Source organism: Fonsecaea erecta, assembly GCF_001651985.1.
Source record: "Fonsecaea erecta strain CBS 125763 chromosome Unknown Scaff2, whole genome shotgun sequence".
NCBI lineage: Eukaryota > Fungi > Ascomycota > Eurotiomycetes > Chaetothyriales > Herpotrichiellaceae > Fonsecaea > Fonsecaea erecta.
In genome coordinates, this window is record NW_017387245.1 from 2,681,788 (window position 1) to 2,699,149 (window position 17,362).

The 17,362-nt window shown below is 53.3% G+C and overlaps 4 protein-coding genes across 4 annotated transcripts; 1 reads left to right on the plus strand and 3 right to left on the minus strand.

Annotated features, from left to right (window-relative positions):
• Positions 1-317: 317 nt before the first annotated feature.
• AYL99_02729 (hypothetical protein) lies at positions 318-2,533 on the plus strand (the record flags this gene model as incomplete). Its single annotated transcript, XM_018834245.1, has 2 exons — positions 318-338; positions 389-2,533. The coding sequence occupies 2 exons, from the start codon at positions 318-320 to the stop codon at positions 2,531-2,533; spliced, it is 2,166 nt and encodes a 721-aa protein (XP_018696869.1).
• A 743-nt stretch (positions 2,534-3,276) lies between these two features.
• On the minus strand, positions 3,277-6,430 carry AYL99_02730 (hypothetical protein; the record flags this gene model as incomplete). Its single annotated transcript, XM_018834246.1, has 4 exons — positions 3,277-5,203; positions 5,253-5,513; positions 5,568-6,304; positions 6,365-6,430. The coding sequence occupies 4 exons, from the start codon at positions 6,428-6,430 to the stop codon at positions 3,277-3,279; spliced, it is 2,991 nt and encodes a 996-aa protein (XP_018696870.1).
• A 1,836-nt stretch (positions 6,431-8,266) lies between these two features.
• Positions 8,267-12,136, minus strand: AYL99_02731 (hypothetical protein; the record flags this gene model as incomplete). Its single annotated transcript, XM_018834247.1, has 1 exon — positions 8,267-12,136. One exon carries the CDS (start codon positions 12,134-12,136, stop codon positions 8,267-8,269), a length of 3,870 nt encoding a protein of 1,289 aa, XP_018696871.1.
• A 1,716-nt stretch (positions 12,137-13,852) lies between these two features.
• On the minus strand, positions 13,853-17,125 carry AYL99_02732 (hypothetical protein; the record flags this gene model as incomplete). Its single annotated transcript, XM_018834248.1, has 2 exons — positions 13,853-14,642; positions 14,733-17,125. The coding sequence occupies 2 exons, from the start codon at positions 17,123-17,125 to the stop codon at positions 13,853-13,855; spliced, it is 3,183 nt and encodes a 1,060-aa protein (XP_018696872.1).
• Positions 17,126-17,362: the final 237 nt, after the last annotated feature.

Here is a 17,362-nt window from a genome sequence, read left to right on the forward strand (position 1 = left end):
CCGTGTTGCCGTGTTGTGAACGTTGAGTATTAGGCTGGGACTATTATAATTACTGATACTCGAGCCTCACCATCCTTCAACTCTAGTCCGACCATTACTGGTGGCTGTCAGACGTCAAGCCGGGAGTCAGCGCCAAGGTCGGATGCGAGCGAATATTTCCGGTCAATACTTGTCTGACGAAAAGCTCAGCAGCAGAGTCCTTCTGTCAGACAGAGACCATTCCCCCTCGCGACGCGCTTCAACAAAGCCGCGTCTCGACTTGATCCTGTGAGCTGGACAAACCAAGATCGCAGAACTATTGGATCCAGAACGCCCAAATGGACGATGAAGCCCACACGGTAAGCCGAAAACAGACCGTTTTACCGAGTCCTTGTTAACAACATGGTAGAGCTGCTACATCTTCAAGCCTAGGAACCAAGAGACCGAAGAGATCGATCCGAGACCGCAGAAGAGGCGGAAGTTGAGCAAAGTCCCATCGAAGAGTGCACCCCAAGAGGAATACTCATGGCCACGAGTACTGAACGGGCAAGAACCTCAAGACGCGGCCAGACTCCGCAAACAGCAGTTCGAGACAGTATGGGCCCAACAACAGAAGAAAATCGACAGCATTGTCGATGTGGTCGATGAAGGGTTTGTGGAGCCTGTTATCAGGTTTGTGCGTACCCAGAATGCAGAAAGTCTTCGGGAGCATAAGAGACTGAAGACTGCGTTGCTGGCCGTGGGCCCAAGCACGAACCATCACCACGACCTTCACAAGACATGGAGACGCAAAATCACACGGGACGGACTCAGCGGAGAGGAGTTGCTCGTCATGCTGCAGCCGGCGCACTGTCCAAACATGCAGACCGCGCTGAAGAACGTGGTCAGATCGGCGATTTCTGGACGAGAAGGGGCAGAGAAGTACACAGAGTTCCTGAACGAGCACAAATCCATGGTGCCCATGTCCTTCGACCTGGAATTGCTCCAGCGGTACGTTCGACGCCATCGCATCGAGCGAGTAGTCATCTCCGTCATGGATGCCGAAGGATTTGACACCGTTGTCCTGTCTGAATTGATCTCGACTTTCCAGTCCTGGTCAGACAGGATTCCGACTATTCTTCTCATCGGTATTTCGACCACCGTGGAACTCTTTGAGTCTCGGCTATCTCGACTGACGGTTTCCATGCTCGACGCCCAAATATTCGAACCGAGCCCAGACTTCAGTCGGGGAGATCGCCTGTTTGACCTGTACACGACAATTCAACATGGTGAAGATGCGGAAGTGTTTCTGGGCCAGTCGGTCGTCAGCGTGCTGGCAGCATCGGCCGAAGACCAAAGCACTACACCAGCAACATTCGCTCGGGCCGTCAAGTACGCTCACATGTCTCACTTCTTCGCGAATCCTCTCTCGCTGCTGTCCATCGAGAGCAGGACGACGTCACCGGTATGGAGCCCGGTGCTGTGCCAAGCCATCCGCAACCTCGCGAGCTTCAAGTCGTACTGCGAAGCGCTGGCCAAGGGCGACAGGACTGAGCGAGAGGCCGCCCGGCGCCTGCTTACGTCCGACGAGGAACTTCAGAAGGCAGCCGTCCAAGCAATCGAGTCAGGAAAACGGAGAATGCGTTCATGTTTGTCCGCTATCTCAACCCTGAGATTCATCTACCACTGCACGTTCAGGCTCGAAGCGTACACCACCTGGGAGAGCGAATTGCATCTCCTGAATTCCCTCCCTGACCTAACCCGCTCAGAAATCTTCGAAGCCATTGAGGACCAACTCAAAAGCCTGCCGTTTGAGACACTAGTCGCCCGACTGCTCGAGGACTCTGCGCCAGGACTGGAGGATCTGCGGGACTACCACCGGTCCTTTGCAGAAGTACCCGACTCAGAGTCAGAGTCAGAGCCAGGGTCAGGCGCTGGTGCGAGCAGTTCTGGCGCGGAAACAGTCATCACCGTCCTGCGGCGGTACCTTGAGAGCCGGACGTCGTCACCCTCGCCGCCATCGTCACGTTCCGACGACGGTGTCAATCCCTTCCGCCAATTTATGGCCGAGGCCCATACCCTGACGCAAAAGTCCCCTCTGTCGCAGACCATCCACCCTCGCCCGCGCCACTGCGTCGAGCGTGCCCTGACCCGGCCCGCGGACTACCTTGGCTGCGCATGCTGCGCGGCTCACGGCAGGGGTGCCGGCGACGTCGTCGGGAACAGGGCGAGCCTCCCGCCCACGAGCCTCTTGCTGAGCATGCTCAACGAAGCGGGCGCGGTGGTCAACGTGCGGGACCTGTGGGACGCGTTTCGGGACACGCTCTCGTCTCACCACCGCGCTGACGAAGATGACAGTGATGACGACAACGACGACGACAATAACGATAATGAGAACGAGACCGAGAACGAGAACAAAGACGACAAGAGCAGTAGCAGCAGCAGTGCTGAGAGGCAGACCCTGGCCCTGTTCTACCGTGCGCTCGCCGACCTGCGCCACTTGGGCCTGATCAAGCAGAGCAAGCGCAAGCCTGGAGTGGAATGCATCGCAAAGACGGCGTGGATGGGACTCTGAAAACTCAACTATACGCTAGCGGGAGAGAGGGAGAGAGGGAGAGAGAGAGAGGGAAAGAAGGAGAGGGGGCGGTTTCCATAGATATCACACCCTCCTTCGTCCTTGTAACAAACTCCGGAGAGGACATCTAGTGCACGAGGCGCTTGCACTCCACATGCGACAAATGATACAACGGTCAAAACGAGCTTTTTTGATTTCCTCGTTCTAAACAACATCAAAGACCTGATAGCTAGTTCAGGCGCCTGGTATCTCCGGGGCAAGTTCTGGGACAGAAAAATCTTCTTTTCCATACGTCTCATCATCATATTCTCTTCATCGTCGGATGTGATCTAACATCTCATACATACATATCATAAGGAAACATGAAGAATGGCATGAAACCAATACATGAATCCCAATGGTAACACTCAGACTCAAACCTTCTGTGTGTACGCCGCTCCGTAGACAAATTGAACCAAAGTCGCTGCAATTCCCATTCTCCGTACGTGGTCCGCTCAAGCAAAAGTGCAAAGGAACCCAGGAGGAAAGAAAGGCCAGAAGATGAAGTCCTGTGTCCCCTCCGCCTCATGCCCTCTCCATCACAAGACCCAATGGTCAAACAGCTCATAGACATTAAAACAATAGCGAACAGGGGTATGATAAACAACGACATGAGAAGTCTAACGCTCGTAAACATCAAGAAGAGAAATAAACAAGAGGGACACACACCAGACAAAACAGGCAGAAGAAGTCTGTCTGACTACCTAACGTGCATCCTTGGGGTTTTTCAAGGTACACCTGGGGCAGAATTCTTGATGGCATGCTGGATCCATACAGCGCGTGCTTAAGCGATAGGCATTGGACATTTTGCACTGGCAGCAGATGATGACTGTGGCATAGCGTTTATGGTCGCCACGATGAGAGCCCGAGTTCGAGTTCGAATTCTGGCCCTGGCCCTGGCCCTGGCCCTGACTTTGGGCCGTCGTGGACATATCAGGCGTTTGAGGCATTATCGTCGAATCACGTATGTAGTCCATACGTGATGATTCCTGCTTGGTGCTGGAAGGGCTGAAGGATTGTGCTGATAAGGGTTGGTGAGCGGAAGAGAAGCCGCTTTGCTGCGAAGCTGATGACTGAGCAGCCTCGGAAGGTGCTTGTGAGGCTTCTAAGGCACCGTCCTCTTCTTCTGCGATGCCTTCGTCTGGCTTCCCCTTCTCACACAGTGCCCCTTTAGTCTTTCCATGGCCCGTGAGCTCGACCCAGTCTTTGCTAGACTTGTGGTCCTTCATGAAGTGATCCGCAATATGATCGAAGCGCAACGTGAGGGCCTCGACATCAGTCATAGAGTGTGTGATGATGGTCTTGCAGAAACCACACCAAAATCCGCCCTGATAATTGCGGGTGATTCGGCGTTGCGTGGCATATTCTTCAGGTCGTGAAACCGAATGAACTTCCCGCATATGCCCGATATAGCTTGAGAAATCGTGGAAAAAGACCCGGAAACATTTATCACAAAACCAACACTCTTGTTGCTCGTGTTGAGTCTGCTCGTGCCTTTTCCAGTCGTCTTTGCTGCCGAAGGTCTTGGTACATCCGTCGAAGACACAACCGTACGGTTTGTAATGGCGTTTCATGTGTTTCTTCAGCTCGCTCTGCCTTTGCATCACCTTTGTACATCCCGGATACTGGCATGAGACCTGCGCCGGCTTTGTCGGGGACAGTCGAAAACCACCAGGAAGTTCAGCATCGGTGATCCTCGAAGCCGGCCCAACAGATGAGGCGGCATAACTCGTCACGCCATCGTTGCAGTGCAAAGATAATCGGAATTGGTTCAGAATCTCCTCGTCAGAACGGAATTCGTTCCCTCCGTTTGAGCGATGGAGTTCTAAAAAGGAGCTGATCTCATCTTCCATTGCCTTCTGAAGTCCGGACTTAGATGTATTCTCGGCATGCATCATGCTGGCTTGGAAGCCTTGGTGCGGTAAAGGCACTGAGCTGTTGTCGGCGGTGGCGGAGTTAGTACTACATCCGACATAGCTAAGGAAGTCTTCCTGTGAGTCACCGAGGTCTGGTGGGACATGAGGCAGTTCCTGGGGTGAGACGAAGTCGGTCATTCGATCCGGGTCGAGGTCTGGGACAGCAATTGTATTTGGCCGTTTTGACCTCCCTGGCTGGAAGTAGCCGAGTACAGAGTTCGTTCTCATCGCAGCGTTTGTGGCGTCAGAGGATTTCCGAGCCGGACGGGACAAGAAGTGACAGTTGACTCTTTGATTGGTGAAGTCGGAATGGAGGTGCGACAGATCCTGATAACGAGAAAAATCGGCCTGTGACCATGCCCTTTGCTGCACGTAGGCCGTGGTTGATGAGAGATTATTGGTATCAAGGGTTGAAAGGCTCTGCTGTTGCTGCAAGCTGAGTGCGTGAGTCGCCGTAGATGTGGATCGATCCTGATTTTGCTGCGACATGGCGTGAGTGAGATCGTGGTTGATTAGAGGATCATTGTGACCTAATGGGCGAGACATCTGGAGCGTCTCGGTGGCATTTGAATCGAAGGGAGGAGTTGGAGCCGCATAGTCATTGTCAGGAATGGAAATCAACGGATGGGACGAGCGCGAGGGGACTGAGGTCGCGAGGGAAGCCGTCTCATCAGCTTGTGTTTGCTGAAGAGTCTTTTCATACCACTTGTTGGACCTAGTAGAGTCAGCGGAAAGAATGTGTGCCGCTTCTGGCAGATACCCACAATTCAAGCAGTTCTTCCATCTTCTTATCTTTGTGCATCTTTTTGAGATGCTGCTTGAAGTTGTCCAAGCGGGGCCATTCCTTTTCAGCTTTACTACAACCATCGGCAAAGCATTTGTAGGATCTGCTGTTCCTTTTGTTGATGTTATGCACGGCTTTCAGATGTCTGTCAAGGTCATTAACAGTTGCAAATCCCTGGGTATGCCGCTGGCAGTTCTGAAAGGGACATTTGTGCTCGCGTTTGTGGCGAGCAGAGTGTTTCCTGCCACGACTCTGGTCAGCTTTACACATCAAAACAGGGACGCAGACGACTTACTTCAGATCGGACCTGGTCTTGCCCACAAAATCACATTCCACGCATTCCAATTCTCTACTTCTCTGCTGTGGTCGCTGAGTTGCCGGTTGCCCAACCGTGGAGGAATTGGAGAGGGTATATGAGTCAGGCAGGAGATAAGGTATGGGTGTCATCGTGTCACGTTCGTCCATTTCTGTCCGCTCTTCCATCACTGAGTCGACCTCATGCTGAGATTTCCTTGATCGAGTTTCGTAGCCCGAGTCTCCTAGAGATTTTCGTGCGCTGGCTGAAGAATACGCACGATTATGAACAGGGGTTCTAAGATGTTGAGATGCCAGTCCAGGTTCAGTGGGGTTCAAAGTTCCAGGCAATAACGAAGTCATGCCCTCAGTGGCAGCAAGATGTGACCATGGTCCCGTAGCGGTCTGGTGACTTGGCACACCGTCGATAGCAACAGAGGACGAGTCCACGAAGCGAGGAGGAAGCGATGAAGCAGGAGAAGAAAAAGAATACTGGGAGTCGCTTTGGATATGCTGGAATGAATAGGAGTCAAAAGAGCCAGAGTAATCCGGAAACGGGGTATCAGAGGACGAAAAGAAGCTTCCAGGCATGTGGTCACCGGGAGAGGACATGACGGATAAAGGGTTTTGCTGTAGCCCTGTCAAGACAGAATCCGTCGAGTAGGCTGAGTGTAGGGCAGACCCGGATGCAGATGCAGATGCAGAAGCACTGCCCTCGTCTTGTATCGAGACAAATGCCTGGAGCAATGAGTCAGAGACTACGGCCGCGAAATGGCGATGAGGCAGTGCTGGATATACATTCGATCTTGCCGGCCAGGCGGGTTTGGACACCGATTGACTCGGTCGAGTTTGATTTTCCGACATGGCGAGTGAAGGAGGTGGAAAGATGTAGTATGACTGAACTCCGACAGTTAGCCCAGACCTTGGCAGGGAAGATCCAATGGATATCTTGCTGCAACAGTGAGAGAGAAAGTGAGGCAACAGTTTCATTCCTGTTGGCCACCAGGATTGGGGATGGGGGATGCTTACCCTCTCGTTCGACTTGACCCGTGCAAAATCCGGGGTATGGAAGGACGAAGTCAAGTCCAGAAGGAAACAAGCGAGGCCACACAAAACAAGAGGTGACACGACCAGCAATGGTCAAGGAAGGTTCAATGATGGGTTCGAGAACACCGCCTGGTTTGGTTCAGGCTTGAGGCTTGCAAGAACGCCTATGGCATTGCTGATGAACAGGAGAGGGAGGCGTAGCCAATCAGAATGAGCAAGGCGGTGGGTTGGGATGCTGGCCAGCCTGATTGCAGTCTCTTTTGGCCCGACTCGACAGAAAATGAGGCGGATGAAGGAGACCAAATCTCCATGCTGGAAGAAGGGGGCTATCTGTCAATATATGAAAGAGCAGAGAGGGACAGAAGAGAATCAGACAGGAGCGATGGGCGAGGGAGAGAGTTTGCACCGACCTGGGACTCGGGACTTGGTGGACTCGGAAAGGGATGGATGGGGGCGGTGCAGCGATGGGAGAGGGACTCACGGGCTGGTCAACCACAAGCTGGGATCACAGCAGCAGCTAACGGGAATGGCGGAAGCAGTTGAGGAGTCATTGCTGAATGAGAATGAAACAAAACCATCGAGAAGATAGCCACTTTGTCGTTCAGAATGCACAATGAAGCCACGAAGCGACCGGTGTAGCAGGCAGAAGGGGTGGTCGTTGAACAGGTGTGTGAGAGAGGTGAGAGTTGTATGAGTGTGGTGCTGCACACGGTGGTGGTGGTGGGGGGAGTGAACCGGGGAGGAAAAAGTAAAATGACGCTGGATGACGGAGCCCAGACAGACAACACACCCGACGATGAGTACGACTGGCTCGTGACTGGCTCGTGACCTCCAGTAACAGAACCACGCTGACCGGTCAGACAGGCGCCTTGGCGCTAGATCGAGCAAACGCCAATAAAAGACCCCCTTGAGTGGCCCGCGACCTGCGAGTGTGCCTTGCTTTTGACCGGTTACAGTTAGTGGCTGCCTTTTGCTGTCCGGGATTTTGGCTGCATGTATTGTCAGTACCGCTACTCGGTATCTTTCGCCATAGACCATTTGTACTGTGCAGAGAGACAGAACTACCCCGGACACAAAACGACCACAAAACTACTAACCTGGTCATACGTGCTTCGGTACAGAGTATACACCCAGGTATTGCGTACAGTATGCTCGGAATAGAGTGTGGCCTCTATAAGCTGGGCATACCGTGACTCGGATTGTTACTATCACACCCCTGGTATCCCCCACCAACGCCCGCCAACGTCCACCAACGGTCCGGGTCACTGCTCGTCTACACTCGACGCTGACTGGCCCATTCACCTCCCAGTTTCCGAAAAGTCCATTACTTTCCAAACTCCAAAAGTTCCAGAAACCAATCCAAAGTTGCAAAACTCAAAATCATCGCATTCATCACTGCCAGCTTGTCATGCCAATCATAACCCAGATTTCATCCCTGGAACTCAGAACATCATATGGGTATCTAGATTCCAACCATATTTCCCTCGGAACAAAGAGGTGAACTACCGTCCAAAGCAGTCCGGAAGTTCCTCTACTCCAAAATAGGACGTGTCAAATGGTAGCTCACACCCGCCCTCCTGCATCGGGACCCCTGTCCGCACCTTCGCCGCCTCACTCTGCAAAAAGTCTATCCGATAACAATTTCCAACCTCTTCATGCGAAATGCATGTCTGCACCGGTCCCCCCGGTTCCCGGAGCCCCGTAGACATACGATTGCGCTGGATGTGCGTTCAACCCCGTGTGTAGGCCCAGCCCTGCTCGCCCCTCGAGTGTGATTGGACTGCTATGTCCACCTCGTTGTTGATCCGGTAGTATCGATGAGGCGTACTGGCCCAGGCCATAACCCGGCATCGATTGCGCGCTCCCATACATGTTTTGCATCGACGCTTGCGAGTACATCGCCCCTGTCGAGTCGTAGAACACGTTCTCGTACCCGGAGCCCATTGGTTGAGACCGGGGCGCCACCATCGCATTCTGGGGCGATAGGCTATGTTGATGCGCCGCTTCCATCTGACCTGGTCCTATGAAGACCGGAGACTGATGAGCGTAGTGCGGCGTAGCTCCATACCCACCCGTCATGATCGGGCCCTGCGCGGTCGGTGTCAACGCATGTGGGCTATAGTATCCCTGGTCGAGTGGAAACCCTCCGTTTTGGGCATGTACATGCAATGACGCCGGTGACTGTCCCGCCGATGAGGTTTGGTAGGCCGAGGTCACACTGACAGGATATGGTGAGAGATTGCTCCCATCCGCGTTGTTCATCGCCCCTGGAATGGTGCCGAACGACGACCCCATCATTGGCGGTTGATCAATTGGACTCACGATGGTGTCCGGCGAGACTTCCGCCATGCTCACCAGCTGTAGGACTGGCATCGCGATCTGTTCCATGTGCCTGCCCATGTGCACCGACAGCTTCTTGAATGTCGAACACACGTTGCCACAGAAGCGACAGGCTTCATCCCGAGCTTGCTTTCCCGTCTCGACGCGACACTTGTCCACCATCCGCCACACCTCACTGTCCTCTTGCGAGCCGCTATTGATTGCCTTGTTCTTGCTGCTCCCGGAACCACGCTTGACCTTGGGCTCAGTCATTTTATGCTCCCGCACCAGATGCTGGACAAAGTTGTCTTTGCGGTAACAAACGTGATTGCATTCCTGGATCGAACACTGCCACCACTCTAGGTGCCGGTGTCGCTCGTTCTCGTGGCGAACCCAGTCTGCTTTGCGCTTGAACGACTTCGACTCGGAGCAATTGGGAAAGGTACAGGAGAAAGGTTGGATGTCCTCATGCACGTGCTTAGTCCAGTCCGACGGTTTGTGAAACTTCTTGACTTTGAAGCAGAGATTACATTCAAATTCGGCCGGGAGACGTGCAACTGGCGGCAAGGGGATCCCCACAGGAAATAGTGCCGGCGTGACCACCCCGTCGGTGAATCCAGACTCATCCACCTCATCGTCCGCAGGGTTGCTGATCTGAAACTGGGTCAGTGTCGTGTCTGGATCCTTGGAGCTGACCCGTGGTGCGAGAGGTGTCGCGTGACCACCGAGATCAAGGCAGAACTTGCCCGAAGCGCATTTGTGCGTCACTTGGACCGATCGAGTGTGCTTGATCTTGGTTTCAATCAGTTTCTTGTAGCGTCGAATCTGCTCTTGCCCAATGCGGTCGATCAGATATGGCTCCAATCTGGGATTGAGTTTTCGGGCATGATCTCTAAAACCTTCGATTGTTGGCCTGATGTCCTCCACACGGATCTCAAGATCCATCTTGATGGCCACTTCGTCTGCTTCGTCCTCATCATCGTCCACATGGGCGTCTTCATTGTCGATAACTTGTGCGGCCAGGATGGGTTCGCGCTCATACATTGGGGATGCTAGAGTCGGCATGGGCGGTCCGCCATGCTTGGTCAACAAATCCGCCAGTCCGGGGTTGGATGACTTTGCATTCTTGGTCACGTCGCTCTTGCTACGCTGCGTCTTCAGCGCCTGCAAGGGTCGTGTTGACTTGGAGGCATCGAAATCTTGGGCCACCGAATTCCCGCGCCCGACGGCTGCGAGCTGACCAGTCATGGCAAGCAAGGCACTGCCGGTGTCCAGAGGAGGTGATTTGGGCTTACCAAAACTCGGCATCCTTTGAGGTTTGATGCTTCCAACAGAGCTCCGATGAGAGTGGCCCCGTGGCAGTTCCTCATTGTCCTCTGTCGAGGGTTCTTCTTTGATATTACTGCTGCTGCGTCGAGGGAAAATGCCCCGAGCCTTGTTGAGGAGGCTACTCTTTCGCTCCCGGCCTCCTTTCGAAAGGGACAGCTGTCCCATCTGACGGCCCTCGACGATTGAATTGATTTCGCTCTCGCTGAGGCGGCGGCCGGTTCCCCACGTGGCAGCCCTAGAGGCAGTTTCCCACTTTGCGGCTTCTTCGTTGAATTTGTAGGCGGCTGCGTTTGACGTGTTGGGTTGACCTTTTGTGCTAACAATAGGACCCCGGACAGGATCTTGCCATGGGCCTCGCCTGAAGAACTGGGTAGGCAGCGGCTCCTGCTGCTCCGGTGTCGTGGGTTCTTCAAGGGGAGGGATTTCGGTTTGATCAGTCGACGTGCGGCCTTCGAGAGCATGTGGCGAAAGCCGCGGTGAGCCTTCCATCTGATAATGCTCAATGGCTTGCACGGCTTGCTTGGTATATTCTTCTTTGACCGATGACCTTACAGACGCGTCGTCAAAATACTCGTCGTCCGATTCCTCGTCGACTAGGACCCCGGGCCCAGGGATATGCCGGTCTGAGTATACCGGGCCGAGAGCGTCTACACGGCCCTCCGTGGTGTGAGCTCGCCGCCTCACCCCTTGGGGTGTCCGACGAGAGGCCTTCGTTCCAGATTCGTCTTCGGGTCCGCTGCCGGCGTCACTTGTGACAAGCCATTCCTGAACCTCAGCGTTTCTTTCTTCAATCTGGCGCTGCTGTTCAAGCTCTTTCGCCGAAGGCACCGTTTCGCCGTTCCTCGACTGCGGATCAAGCCCGCGGCGTTGTGCTGGTGTAGCACGTGAATTATCTAGATTGTTAGCATCAGGAGGCATTAGATGAGATGGAGACACATCGACATCGCTGGCTCCTGCTCCATTATGGCTAGATTCGTCATCGTTCTCAGAGGACTCGCTCTCACGGCCTCGCTTGGCAGATGTAGGTATGTGGTTCTGCTGATGCGCTGACTTCACGCCAGAAGCTTCATAGACGGACACCATGACGACGGGACTTGGTGCACGTATGCGTGACGTGTGCTGCCAGGAGTTCACCTTGTTATTGGGAGAAGGCGTGTGGTTTGAGGTCGTATCCACTTTGAGACTTTGAGAGATTCCTCTCTTGTGAGGGGTGCTCGAGCGGTCCATTGATTGATTTTCTTGATGGCCAACAGGCTGAGTCTGCAGTGGGAGAGGAAGAGATGATACAACTGAGGAATTCTCAGAACCTCTCAGCTCTTCTCCAGAGATGAATTTAGGCAGCGGTTCCTCGGTATATTGAAAATAACTTTGCAGATCTGAGGTCTCAGAAACTACTTGCGCGGCCTCGAAGTCGTTCGACCCGTACGAATTCAGTATATGAGGTTGTGCGGTGTCCTGCGACAAGAAAAGCTGCTCCCAGATTTGTTCTTGGGGGGTAGTATGTTCGCTTAGAGGGTTCTCGGAAGATGCTTCGGTCGTCAAGAAATCATCAAAGGAGGACTCGCGGTAGGACGTATCTTCGTCGAGGTTGTAACCGTCAGCGAGAGGCTGCAAGGACCCAGGACTCGACACCTTAGGGAGATTGTATTGGGCACTCAGCGGCCACGAATCTGGTTCGTTTCCCACTTCCAGTGTTCCTTGCGACGGGTTTGACGTTATACTCGCATGATAGTGGTGACTCCTGGACATAGAGGGATTCGCTCTGTGTTGCTGACTTTGTGTTTGCCGCGGTCGATGAAATGATGGAGTCGCCAGTAACGGAGATTGCTGTCCGGGCTTCTGGAAACTGTAGGGATTGGTGTAAGAGTGCGACATTTTGTCCTGAATCTGCAGCGTGTGATAAGGAACGCGAGACGTATTCCTCCTATTCTGCTCGATCCCCAAGTGGGGACGATCTGATAGGGCCAAAATGATCAATGCGTCGGAGGCATGGTAGGCGGATGATCCGCCTATTGTGAGGCTGTGAAGGCTATCGTGATGAAGGGCAGGTATCTGAGTATGCGGAAAAGTTCGGCCAAGGGAGGGGAAGCCCAAATGTCCTAGAATGAAGTTGTTCCGATTAGAGAACCAGAAGATGAGGCGCAGTAGACTGCGGCTGCCTGCCGATCTTCGTGACGCTATGGATATACTGCTCCGTTGGATCGCACCACGGTATGTCGAGACTCGAGAGGAAGGGAAATAGAGGAGATTGAGTCAAGATGAAGAATACCCTAAGAGGAAGAGGGAAATGCTCGAGAAGGACTGGAGGATCCGTGGCACCTGCTCGTTGTGTCTCCTGATGTGGTCGGACAGATCAAGAGGAAGATGTGACTGGTCGCGCAAAGGGGTGATAGACAGGGCTGTGGAAAAGGCACGAGCGCCGTGAGTGTGAGAGAAATGGTTCGCGACCCAAGCACTGACTGCTCCGGGCAGGAGACAGCCTGATGAATACAACCGCAGGTCGGCCGGTGTCAAGTGCCCGCTGGCGCGTAGCGGGAATGAGGGACTTTGGGGTCCAAGATGAGGTTCAAAGCAGTGTGATCCGCAGGAGGCTTTGACCAAAGTCAGGTAGAGGAAGGCCTATCAGGGGAGGGTCGTGGTGACAGTGGGTTGAACTCGTAGAGCGATGGTGGTGGAGGTGTTTTCTTGTCTTGCGCAGGCGGAGGACACAAGCCTCTCTTCTTGGGGGAGGAGGATGGAGGTGGAGATGGAGATGGAAAGCCCACCAAGCACCAAAGGCCTTTCCTGGATGGCGAGCACAGCCATGCCAGTCGGCTGTTGGAGGTTTGCAGGGCACTATTTTTTCAGCTGCCGCATTAGAGGCACCACAAGTGTCGAGGCGCCCAGGGTTGATTCGACCGAAGCCCAATCGAAGGGGGATGGTGGCTGCAGGGACCCACGATATCGTTCCACACAGGGCCCTGACAAGCCACAAGCTGGTTTCCCAAGCCGGTGAGGTCAGGACGAGCAAGCTGTGGGAGCCGTTGAACCATCCACTACTCCATCCCGACCACGAGGGATTTGTTCATGCTTTCGGGGTGCGATAAGGGCAAGTTCATGATCCTTATCGTCATCTGCACTGAGTATAATTGAAGAGCGACTAGAAAACGCACAGGCAGATCCGGCAATACTGATTATACAGTATGATGCAAGGAACCATCCCCCAACACGAGGGGACCTCTGCAAAGCTTCAGGGAGTGGCACAGCCCCCAATCAGCCTTACGAGCCCACAAACCAGTGAGCTGCCAGCACTGCCCTTGGGATTTCGCTACAGGGATCGTTAGAGTCGATCTCACTAGCCCGGGGCAGAATCATGGGCAGACTCTTCTCCCACTTCCCCTACAACTTGTCCAATCGCCAGCAGCCATTCCCCAAGCTTCAACGAGTTCGCCTTTCACATCGAGTACTGTGGTGGGCCTCACGCAGGGTATCCACCAAAGCACCATAATCCGCTTTGGCCCATGGGCACCACATAATGACATCTGTGGGAGTGTAGCAGCTAGCTCTGTACAACGTCTTTGCTAGCATTGTACCGAGTACAATGCCCCTGCTTCACCCTAGCCTGTCGTTGCCTGCCATCAGCTCCTGACGTCTTGCAATGACCAAGGGCGAATCGTGACACAGGCCAGTCCCCTGAAGGTAGATGCAACCTGCCGCCGACGAACTCCTTAGTGGACCGCAGTCTCGCCCGTCGTCGTCGACAGTCCTGGCTCCTTCCCTAAAGATATGTGGTCGGATCCAAAGTGTGACATCAGTTAGACTCGATATCCCCTCTATCTCAAGTATCCTGTGACCCATGCTGGATCGGACAGCTGCCCATTCGACTCGCACTTGACGCCACAGCTCAACTGCTGCCTTGGCAATCGACCGGACGGCTTCTATTAACGCTGGAACATGCTCGGCTAATGTCATAGACGCCAATTTGTCGACGATTTCCTTGCTGGCGGATGTGGCAACTGTGCTTGCGGCCTTGCGCCCATATGGACTGGTATAGAGAGCCCGCACCGTGATTGCTCTCCAGATTGCTTCTCGGTGGACGCTCTTCGCACTGATCATCTTTGATATCCTGGACAAGCACATCTCTAGACCGGGACTGCTGCCCTCATCATAGGACGATGGAAATAAGAATGGCTGAAAGATCCTCTGATGTAGCACGCTGAATATCTGATTCTGAATGATGAGAGACCGAAGAGTCCGGGCCGGCGTCGTCATGCCTGCCACATCAGGAAGATTGCTCGATTGAACCGTTCGTGCCAGGGCAGAATTCAAACAAGACTGGTCCTGAAAGAATTGTTCGGATACCTTTTCCACTGACAGTGCTAGAGATTTGAAAGCACTGACACTACATTTACCTGTCAGCGGCGTGCGCCCGATGTAGACCTGGAGAAGAATGAGAACGGTCTCTGTCAGAAGCGCAACGTGCCACACTCACAAGAATTCGTCATCCTTTCCTTTACCGGAACTTGTCTGTCCTAGGCTCTGAAGAATGCGTTCCATCCGCTCACTCTCCCGTTGCCATTGAGCCTGCTTGTCTCTCAAACACATTATGGACTCCACCAACTCTGTACGTTGCTGACTAGTCATATCATGTGTGGTTTGAAGTGCCTGATGTGCTTGTTGTGCCGTCGCCAATTCGGTTATCAGGCTGTTATTGGCGTTGCGCTGCTGTTCAAGGTCTTCCTTAAGCTCTTCGACTGTAGAGCGGAAGGTATTCAGCTCAGCCTGAAGCTGCGCTTCAACCTGCTTGTGCTTGGTGATCATCTCTGATAATCGTCCTTCGGCTGCTTTTCGTATTTGTCCAATCTCTTTTTGATGACCTTCTCGCAAAGCGGTGATTTCGTCTTTGTGCTTTTCCACCATCTGAGCGCACCTTTGTGTCAACGCTGCAATCTCTTGTTTATGTTGCTCTGCAATCTCCTCTACCGCTTTCCTCTTCGCGTCCAGTTCATTTTTGTGAGCTTGGGCCAAATCAGCTAGCTCCTTGGATTTGGCAGCCAAGGTCTGTTCGTGCTCGGAGATGACTGCACGTGCGGACTCCAGATCCCTCCTCTGTTGTGTATGCTTCGTTATCAGTCCTGCTAGATCGAGCTGAAGCTTTGACAGGCCAGCCTTGTGTTCATTTAGTAACCTGACATGAGCATCCTCTCTTTCTGCCGTGTGCTTCTCATGGGCCTGGATCAAGTCTGTTTGTGAGCGTTCATGCTGTGTCCGTTCGTCCTGAAGCTGCTCTCTGACAGCTTCGACCTTGTCCTCTAGATCCACCTTCTCTGCAGCCAGCTGCTCATTCATGGCCCTCCTATTCTCGGCCTCATTCTCCAAGGATTCACATTTCAAAGTCAGATTGGCAATCTCCTCGTTCGCTTTAGCCAGATCCCGAGAAGAAGCCTCAAGAAGTGAGATTCTCTCAGCTTGCTCAGTGATCTCGTTCTTCAGCTTCAGATTCTCACGGGCTTGCTCCCCTATGATGCGTTCATATTCTTCCTTGGAGACGCTCAATTCAATTCTCAGCTTCGCGACCTCTTCATGGTGTTGTGATTCGGCTTGTTTAACGAGAAGATCTTTCTCAGATAGAAGCCCCTGACTTTCTTGATAGTAATGCAGTAAGCGATTGATATCAGGCAGAACACTTGAAACTTTCTCAAGGAGTTTTGACCGCTCATCATCTGGTGCTGCAGAGCCAGATCGAGAAATAGTATCTGGATGTGGAAATGGCGCTGGAGGGCCAGTGAAAGGCGGCGGGTAGAATGCGACTTGCAGATTAGGGTTAGCTACGAACGGATGAGGGTAATGGTATTGAAAGGGCGGTGGGAACGGAATGCCCGGTGGGGGCGGACTACCAGCAGGTTGCTGAAGAAAGGGTGACAGAGGAGGTGATGCCAGGGGTGAGCGACCGTGATGCGGATACCCATGAAGATAGGTACCCTCGGACGTCAACGTAGGACTCGGCCCGAAAGGTACATCCCTCTCTGCCGGATCCACGAGATGTTGGCCAAACGTAGGCTGTATGAAAACTACCGGGCCCTGTGGAGTTGGGGCAACCAGTGGATCATAAGGATAGGGTACTGATGTGGTGCCCATAGGCACAGCTGTGGTTTCGTGCAAAGACGGTTTTGACGTTCTTGGGGACGCCGGGCCCGTCTCTTCGTGCACTGGCGACTTCGACCCCTTCGTCCATGGCTCTGCAGCGCCAGTAGCGCAGGGAGATGACGTGGATATTTGGGGCGACGACGGTGTCTTGTGCGTAGGAATGATATTCATTTCTTCAGAAACTGTTGGCTGCATTGACGCAAGCGATCTCGACGACTGGCTTTTCGAACTAAGACCCTGCGAAGTTTGCAGAAGCTCTGTATTTCCAGCGAAAGATCCAACAAGCTCTCCTGCCTCCGGCACAGCGGTCATCGAGGGTTTCGTAGGTGATAGAGGACGTACATCTGCTATAGATGTATTTGGGATATCATGGGGACTTTGGATGATATGGGGTTTCACCTTGGTCGGCGAGCTCGGGGCAAGAAGGGTGTCATCCTCCATTCTCGACGAGATGGTCTTATCGGATCTCAACGAGACTGCCGAATGTCTAGATGAAACCACCACAGGATCAGACCACTTTGAGTCGAGCGTCCTGTGCCGGTGGAAATATATAGCCGGCGAGTTGGAACGGCTGTTTCTCGGGATCGAGACCTCATCAAGAGTCCTCGACAACGTCTTGGATAGTTTTGCAGAAGCCGAACTTGATGCTCGGCTCCGAGTCTGCTTTTCTGACGCCTCGCTGAAGCTCCCAGGTCTTCCTCGAGGCCTAGCATTTGTCTGATACGCAGACGTCGACATTGTGCTGAAATGAGAGAATAAATAGCAAAAGAACACAGCCTTTTACGGTCACCCTATCTTAGAAAACGAAACCAAAGGTACCCATGACCTAAAGTTCTTTTTTTCCCCTTTCCAAATATTCAGGGCGTCCAGTGATGTACAGACAACAAATACTGGTACAATATTGTACAGGAACAGAAAGGACCGTCAAAAAGGGTCGGGGATATTGAACTCGGAAGGGTACAGCAAAATAAAAGG